At 43.6% G+C, this 9,236-nt stretch overlaps 1 protein-coding gene across 1 annotated transcript in view; it reads right to left on the bottom strand.

The window, feature by feature from the left end:
- Positions 1-1,745: 1,745 nt before the first annotated feature.
- The window catches only part of LOC120064842 (histone deacetylase 7-like), a 49,921-nt gene continuing 42,430 nt past the window's right edge, over positions 1,746-9,236 (bottom strand). Inside the window, exons 19-23 of the mRNA XM_039015436.1 lie at positions 6,734-6,852; positions 5,811-5,944; positions 5,607-5,691; positions 3,627-3,780; positions 1,746-1,791 (exon numbers count right to left, since the gene is read on the bottom strand). Of these exons, the coding sequence (XP_038871364.1) occupies positions 1,746-1,791; positions 3,627-3,780; positions 5,607-5,691; positions 5,811-5,944; positions 6,734-6,852 (538 nt within the window). The remainder of the gene's footprint in view (positions 1,792-3,626; positions 3,781-5,606; positions 5,692-5,810; positions 5,945-6,733; positions 6,853-9,236) is intronic.

Here is a 9,236-nt window from a genome sequence, read left to right as displayed (position 1 = left end):
CATGTCAATAAATCCACATGTTAAAAAATTGGTCTTTGTGAAATCACAACAGAACAACAATTTAAAGAAAAAAGGCATTGTCAGAGTGGAATAGACACGTAAAAAATTGGTTATTTTACTAAAACACAATCCCAACATTTAAGACATTGTAAGTGCATTTGTGTTTTGTTTGAGTCCCGTGAAGTCAACAGACAGCTTTTAAGTGCCAGTCATAGTTTAAGACTATGAAGTCAGTTCAACTGTTTTATTAATCTGCCTTGAACCCAGCACCATTAGTTGTATTTTACCTTCATTACGTTGAAATACCCTGCTGACAACATGTAAATGCAGTGATTTACAAACACATGCATAAACACTTTGTGTGTGGCTGAGCGTAGAGTAGGACCGTATGGCGGTGTGTGTGTCCTTATCTGAAACACCTTTGGAACGTTTAATCTGACTCCTCTCTCACTAACAAGTAGTTTCTTGAATTGTCTCAGTGAGTCATAGGATTCATTTCCTAAGAAATGTTATCATTAGAATGACAAAGAACGAGGATGCCATCAACTTGAGATATAAATAATAATTTTTTGGGGCTTCATCTTTTCCTTAAGTGCTGTCTGAGAGGGAGTCTTACACCCCACTTTTGCATTGGAAGAAAAACAACTAGAAAATCTCTGAATCATAGGGTTCTAGGCCTTCTCTATTTGCTACTGAAAAAACATGACTATTATGTATTGACATTTGATATACAATACGCAATAAATCAAACTTACAATATTTAAATCAGCTTAAAAACAAGAGTATGATAATTTACATGTTTTATTGTCAATCCCAGAAGAGCTTCAACATGGTCCATTCTGTCATTCTCTCTTTGGTTTACATTACAAAAAACAAAGTGCAAAAAAGTCTGAACTAAATTCCCAGTCTTCTTTCTTTTTCTTAATTTTGTTGGCGTCACATAAATTCAAATGACATTATCAATAAGTAAGTCAGTAAGTGTCCCCCGGTGAGGGTGCGATGTCTGTTCTCCTTCATAGTAACTTCTGTGGGGACGTGGGACTACTTCCTACTTCTCTGTGTGATTCGGTTCTGTTGGCCTGGCGATGTGCCGCGGTAACCTGTGACCGATGGCTAAAAAAGTATCTCACTTCCCCAGAGAGACTCTGCTTACAGCCAGTCATGTAGCTGGTCTTTGTCAAGTCACTTCATGCTACAAGTCAAGTCTTAACCCCTCCCCCCCGGTGGTGGTTATAACGGTATATCTTTCACCCCTCCAGTTTATGCTCAGGTCTGCTACTCCTCTCCTTCTGTGTCCTCGCGGTTCACAATGTTACACACGAGGGAGGCATGCAGAGGCATGTCATGAAGACAGTGTTCATTCTCCTCTCTCTTGGTCCTCCTGTACCCTGTTAATGGGATGTGTTATCAGTGTGCGGTTGAGTTGCGGTCGAGGCAGGCGGGTGGTCGTAGTAAGGCCAGTAGAACTGTGTTCTGATGAGGTGTAAGAGTGTGTGAGGCGGAAGCTACTCAGTTTGCCTATAGTGGTCAGGATATGGTCTGTACAGTGTCAACTGGAGACAGTGGATTCTGGTCAAGTGAAGCAGGGCCGAGTGGATCACAGTGTGTGTGTGTGTGTGTGTGTGTGTGTGTGTGTGTGTGTGTGTGTGTGTGTGTGTGTGTGTGTGTGTGTGTGTGTGTGTGTGTGTGTGTGTGTGTGTGTGTGTGTGTGTGTGTGTGATAGGTTTATTGGAAAGTGCACTTGTCTACATGGAGTCTCTGTCCCCCTCCATAAGTTCATCTGGCTGTGTCCTGAATAGGAGGGAGAGAGGAGAGAAGGGAATTGTATACCATTCTAATATATAACCTGTTGTAGTATTACAGCAGTATAAAACAAAGGGAGATGCCTAGTCAATTGTACAACTGAATGCATTCAACTGAAATGTGTCTTCCGCATTTAACCCAACCCCTCTGTATCAGAGAGGTGCAGAGGGCTGCCTTAATCGACCTCCACATCATCGACACCCGGGGAATTAGACCATCATATATATATATCACTGTAGTATATTTCAACAGGGCACAGATGCTGCAAATAGTTTTAGAGCATACTGATGCAATTATCTTCATGTGGTTGTAGACAACTCCTGTTTAAATAGGGTTTTAACGCTGCAATATCAAATAAAATAAATGTGTATTTGTCACAGGCGCCGAATACAACAGGTGTAGTAGACATTACTGTGAAATGCTTACTTACAAGCCTTTAACCAACAATTTAGTTCAAGAAATAGAGTTAAGAAAATATTAACTAAATAAACTAAAGTAACTTTTTGGGCGACCCGACCAAATTCATATAAAAATGTGAGTTATAGATCTGTCATTGTCATTGAAAGCAAGTCTTACAAGCGGTAGATCGGTTCAATATGCGCTATTTCTACGCTTCCCATTCGTAACTTTTTTACACCAGCTTCAAACAGCTGAAAATACAATATTTTTGGTAATTGAAAAGATATTTCACAGAGGTTTAGATAGATAGTACAATGTTCTCTACACTATACATTGCTTGTTTTGTCACATAAACTGAAATTAGTCAAAATAGTAGAATTTTAGCAACTAGGAAATGGCAGATATCTGCATATTGCACCTTTAAAGGGAGAGAGACAGTGCTGCATCTTTTGTGTCTTTGAGTTTTCACACCGTCTCCCATAAAATACAATTAGAACACTAATTGATTAATCTTCTGGTTCAAAAGCTGATCTAGGGACTGGTGTTGGAAATGATCACTAATCTAAAGCAGGGTGACGAGATGCAGCTGACAGCTAAGGATTTAATGTTTAAGATGTACGGCAAAGTTTTCATCTAATACATATTAAAAGGGGTGGTTCACTCATAGTACACATGTACATGATTTTCCACATACCTACAGTAGGCTGTTGTAGAGAAATAACTGTTGTAAAGAAAATGCCTCCTATGATTCCATTAGCTTTCAGTCCAGGGAAGCCAATGCTAGCCAGATGCTGCTGAAAATAACTAAATAACCTAAATATGTATTTGAGTGAACCATCCCTTTAACTATAATTTAATGTCATAACACTTCACTTGATATTTTATTATATTATTTTAAAATCATATGAGACTACAGGGTGTCAGTGATGTTACCTGTCTGCGGATGTTTTGAGTAAACTATCACTTTAAATCTAATCTCATGTTACATGATATTATATTGATATTATATAAGACTACATTGTGTCAGTGCTCTTATTATATAGTGTCAGGGCTGTTACTACATGGTGTCAGTGCTGCTACTACATGTTTCAGTGCTGTTACTACATGTGTCAGTGCTGTTACTATATAGTACCAGTGCTGTTACTACATGGTGTCAGTGATGTTACTACATAGTCTCAGTGCTGTTACTACATAGTGTCAGTGCTGTTACTACATGGAGTCAGTGATGTTACTACATGGTGTCAGTGATGTTACTACATGGTGTCAGTGCTGTTACTACATGGTGTCAGTGCTGTTACTACATAGTGTTGTTACTACATAGTGTCAGTGCTGTTACTACATAGTCTCAGTGCTGTTACTACATGGTGTCAGTGCTGTTACTACATGGTGTCAGTGATTTTCCTATGTGGTGTCAGTGATGTCACCTGTTTGTGGTGAGGCTGGCCATGGAGAGAGAGGCCAGGGCAGAGACGGTGTCATTGTGGTCCTCTGAGCCACGTCTCAGACTGTGTCCTTGGGCCTGCATGTATGACTGATCCACTGTGTGGGCCACCGCCCTCAACGACCGCCAGTACTCACCTAGGGAGAGAGAGAGAGAGATACAGAGAGAGAAAGTCATTGTTTCAGGTTTTCATGTTGCATCGTTGCAGAGTACTCTCTTAAAAGTTGAGCTATTATGTCTTTGAAGTATGTGAACTATATTGTATACTAAGCAATACTACAGCTAATACTTGTGTGTGTGGTCAAAATAAAATACCAATACCACAATTTTAATTCAGCACTCACCAATACCACAATTTTAATTCAGCATTCACCAATACCACAATTTTAATTCAGCATTTGTGTAATTTAAATCACACAATTTTGCCAAAGGGCCTTTGTGTGTGTGTGTGTGTGTCTGTGTGCACGTGTGGAGAGAGAGAAAGAGAGGACCATGTTGTGTGTGTTCTCAGTATTCACCAGACATATATTTCACCCTCTGCCTAAATGAAGGGGCTTAACATTCTTGTGGCTTTGCAAATATTTTTAATTAATCTAATTGGAATGGGATAACATTTGTGCGCAATCAGGAGGGATGTTGTGAAGATCGTGTGGTAGAGAAGTGTTTGAAGATAATTGGCGCCAGGAAGGCAGTGGCCGGCTCTCTCTCTCTCTCTCTGTGTGTGTGTGTGTGTGTGTGTGTGTGTGTGTGTGTGTGTGTGTGTGTGTGTGTGTGTGTGTGTGTGTGTGTGTGTGTGTGTGTGTGTGTGTGTGTGTGTGTGTGTGTGTGTGTGTGTGTGTGTGTGTGTGTGTCTGTGTGTCTGTGTGAGAGAGAGAGAGAGAGAGAGAAGGAAGGAAGGAAAGAATGAGAAGGAAGGAGGGATGAAGAGAGGGATGTGGGGAGGAGAAATATATGGGACGAAGAGAGAGGTGGTCGGAGAGAGAGAGAGAGAGAGAGAGAGAGAGAGAGAGAGAGAGAGAGAGAGCAATAACATCCAAACAGACCATACAAATAGAGAGGGATGAAATAGATTGAGAGAGATGGAAGTGGTAGAGATGGATGTGGAGAGAGAGAGGAGAAGAACAGAGAATGGATGCGCAAGAGAGGTGTACATGGAGGAGGACAGAAAGAAGACGAAAGAGAGAAAGGGAGATGCAGAGTAAGAGAGAAAAGAAGATTGAGAGAAAGAGGGAGAAAGATGGAAGACCGAGAAAAGAGAGATGGTGTGAGATAGAGAGACTGAAAAAAAGAGAGGGACGATACTGTAGAGCAAAAAATCTGAACTTATCATGAGAGACCGCAGTTGCTCACGGGTCTGCATACCCATATTTTGCCATGGGGCAGAGAGAATATTTAGCAATTTTATAACACATTTTCTACAATTCTACTGATTTTCCCATGGTGGGGAGAAATAAATGTTTGCCATTTTTAATATGATATCTGAGTGAGACTGACTAACAAAATCAAAAGGGGCTATCGCTATCTGGCCGGGAATTCGACCATGATAATAAGTTTAGATAGCTGGCTGCTAAACTATTTTAAAAATTGTAGCAGACATTGGCTAATTGAGTGACTATCACTGACTGACATAACAAGAGCAAAACTGCTGATGCACAACAAAATTTGGAAATTGCACCTTGTATTTGTGTATTCTACTATTCTCTCTCGCAACAGGAAGTTGAGACCCCGACTGAGTTCCCCAATTATGAGGGGGAAATTGATCTGAGGGCCTTCAAAAGGGGGGCCACGGGCCACCACCAGTTGCCCATCTCTGCTGTAGAGTGAAAGAAAGCTTGAGACAGGGAAGAATGCTAAAGACAGAGAAATGGGATAAAGAGAGAGAAAGTGAGGAAGATAAAGAGAATGGACCAAAGAAAGACAGAGATAGGGAGAAAGATAGAAAGACAGTGTATCAGATGCTCACCCTGGGCCTGGATGACTCTCTGCAGAGAGAGGACAGCGTTGGGACAGGGTCTCCTCTCTAGGACTGCTTCAGACAGGGGTTCCACCTGGAGGGGAACACACGGGGGGGGGGGGGGGGGGGGGTGTCAGTATAGTGTTGTTTCCCCCACGGTGAAGGGTAGGATTTTGGGAGAAGTAAGCTGATCCTAGGTCTGTGTTTACTGACCTGGATGCCCAACAGGGCCCTGACACAGGCCTCAGAGGCATTGCAGATGGCCGTGAGCTCGTGACCCCCCTCCAGCGCCATGACAACCCGTCCCCCCGCCAGCCCCATCAGCTGACGTGTCAGAAAACCAAAACCTTTGGGGGGAGACACATTTTAATACTTTATTTAAATTTACAAATTACAATTACAATCAAAATTCAGTGATGCATTCCAAAGTCCTCCATATTTCCGCACACACACACACACACACACACACACACACACACACACACACACACACACACACACACACACACACACACACACACACACACACACACACACACACACACACACACACACACACACACACACAGGAGACTGTGTGGAATTGCAGCAAACTTTCAACATGTCCTCTACACCTCATGGCAAAATGTGTAGAATTACTGGAAATGAACTCTAAAACGTAAAATATTTCTCTCCGGCGTCAAGAGGTGGCTGCTAAAATGTTTTGCTCTCAAAAGGCTAGAGCTCTGACTGCATGTGTGGGTGTGGATATGGGTACACAGACTCGCGATCCACTGCGGCCCCTCATGATGAGGTCAGATTTTTTTGTGGCCCCCCCACCCCCATCAAAGTTGCCCATCCCTGGTGTGGAATATAGAACAGTCAGAATAATTTAGTGAGACTCATAAGACTGTGAAGATGAGGTGGAAATACTGTGGGCGTGTGTGGCTCAGTTGGTAGAACATGGCACTTGCAACGCCAGGGTTGTGTGTTTGATTTCCACAGGGGACCAGTATGAAAAAGTGCAAAAATGTACCCACTCACTACTGTAAGTTGCTCTGGATAAAAGTGTCTGCTAAATTACTAAAAATGTTAAATAAAATTGACCTGTGTGTCCCGCATATGATTTTGTGAGGAACAGTGAATAGTGTGCTTACACTTGGCTGACACTTTGTAGCCCCCCAGTGGCGCCAGATGTCCCTCGACGGCATCGAAACCAGATGAGACCAGCACCACGTCAGGACAGAACTCATAGGCAATCGGCATCACCACAGTCCTGGAGACAGACAGGTTCAACGCTGATGTAGGTCAAAGCACTACAAAATGTACGTTGTGCAAAAACCTTCCTAAATTGTCTGAAAATCATTTTAAAATAGCATAGGTCATTACCAGGCTTTATAAATGTTCTTATAATCCATTGTGAAGAGGTTATTCATAGACACTGTTACCCCCCGAAAAAAAATTCAAGGAACCTTGACATCTAGTGAAGACAAGAAAGTCAACACTGAGTTACTACTTTATAGAAACATATCCTGTGTGTAATGAGGAACATAGTTCTGCATTGAGGAACAAGATTCTGCATTGTCACAGGAGAATGACATCAAAATCAAATCAATATCAAATTTATAAAGCCCTTTTTACATCAGCAGATGTCACAAAGGGCTATACAGAAAACCCAGTCTAAAACCCCAAACAGCAAGCAATGAAGATGGAGAAGCACGGTGGCTAGGAAAAACTCCCTAGAACGGCAGGAACCTAGGAATAAACCTAGAGAGGAACCAGGCTCTGAGGGGTGGCCAGTCCTCTTCTGGCTTTGCCGAGTGGAGATTATAAGAGTATATTGCCCTTAAGGCCAGATCGTTCTTCAAGATGTTCAAACGTTCATAGATAACCAGCAGGGTCAAATAATATTCACAGTGGACACAGGCTTCTGTATTTGACTTTGACCCTTTCAACACGCTAGTCTCTCGTGACACACAAAACATAGTGTGCTTTATTGCTTACTGTATAACACATGCTCCTCAAGAGAGAAGTGTGACGTAACATTTATGGTTGGGAGATGTGTCCAGTATATTTAGGACCGCATGACATGTTCATTTGCAAATAAATCACTGACAGTGAAGAGACATGGTCAAATTAAAACCCATGTTCCATGGATCTAGCCTGGTCTGAGATCTGTTTGTGCTGTCTTGCCAACACCTACAGTCATCGCCAATCAGCACAAAAAGATCCGGAACCAAGCTACCACTGATCAGTCCAACTGTCAGAAACATTTCAACAAACATCCAGGTATGTGACACAGTGTGACACCAAATAAAAGTACATGAAAGTTGAAACACTAACACTAACACTAAATGGATATAAATTACATCAAGTTGCCAGATAAATTAAATCAAACTGTCACATGCACTGAATACAACAAGTGTAGACCTTATTGTGAAATGCTTACTTACAAGCCCTTAACCAACAACGCAGTTCAAGAAGAGTTTAGAAAATATTTACCAAATAAACTAAAGTAAAAAAATAAAATAAAAGTAACACAATAAGAATAACGAGGCTATATACAGGAGGCACCGGTACCGAGTCAGTGTGGAGGCTATATACAGGAGGCACCGGTATCAAGTCAGTGTGGAGGCTATATACAGGGGGCACCGGTACCGAGTCAGTGTGGAGGCTATATACAGGGGGCACCGGTACCGAGTCAGTGTGGAGGCTATATACAGGGGGCACCGGTACCGAGTCAGTGTGGAGGCTATATACAGGGGGCACCGGTACCGAGTCAGTGTGGAGGCTATATACAGGGGGCACCGGTACCGAGTCAGTGTGGAGGCTATATACAGGGGGCACCGGTACCGAGTCAGTGTGGAGGCTATATACAGGGGGCACCGGTACCAAGTCAGTGTGGAGGCTATATACAGGGGGCACCGGTACCGAGTCAGTGTGGAGGCTATATACAGGGGGCACCGGTACCGAGTCAGTGTGGAGGCTATATACAGGGGGCACCGGTACCGAGTCAGTGTGGAGGCTATATACAGGGGGCACCGGTACCGAGTCAGTGTGGAGGCTATATACAGGGGGCACCGGTACCGAGTCAGTGTGGAGGCTATATACAGGGGGCACCGGTACAGAGTCAGTGTGGAGGCTATATACAGGGGGCACCGGTACCGAGTCAGTGTGGAGGCTATATACAGGGGGCACCGGTACCGAGTCAGTGTGGAGGCTATATACAGGGGGCACCGGTACCGAGTCAGTGTGGAGGCTATATACAGGGGGCACCGGTACCGAGTCAGTGTGGAGGCTATATACAGGAGGCACCGGTACCGAGTCAGTGTGGAGGCTATATACAGGGGGCACCGGTACCGAGTCAGTGTGGAGGCTATATACAGGAGGCACCGGTATCAAGTCAGTGTGGAGGCTATATACAGGGGGCACCGGTACCGAGTCAGTGTGGAGGCTATATACAGGGGGCACCGGTACCGAGTCAGTGTGGAGGCTATATACAGGGGGTACCGGTACCGAGTCAGTGTGGAGGCTATATACAGGGGGTACCGGTACCGAGTCAGTGTGGAGGCTATATACAGGGGGTACCGGTACCGAGTCAGTGTGGAGGCTATATACAGGGGGCACCGGTACCGAGTCAGTGTGGAGGCTATATACAGG

This window comes from Salvelinus namaycush, chromosome 20, assembly GCF_016432855.1.
Source record: "Salvelinus namaycush isolate Seneca chromosome 20, SaNama_1.0, whole genome shotgun sequence".
Classification (NCBI taxonomy): Eukaryota; Metazoa; Chordata; class Actinopteri; order Salmoniformes; family Salmonidae; genus Salvelinus; species Salvelinus namaycush.
Note: the sequence above shows the minus strand (reverse complement) of the source record. Positions and strands in the feature narration are given on the sequence as shown.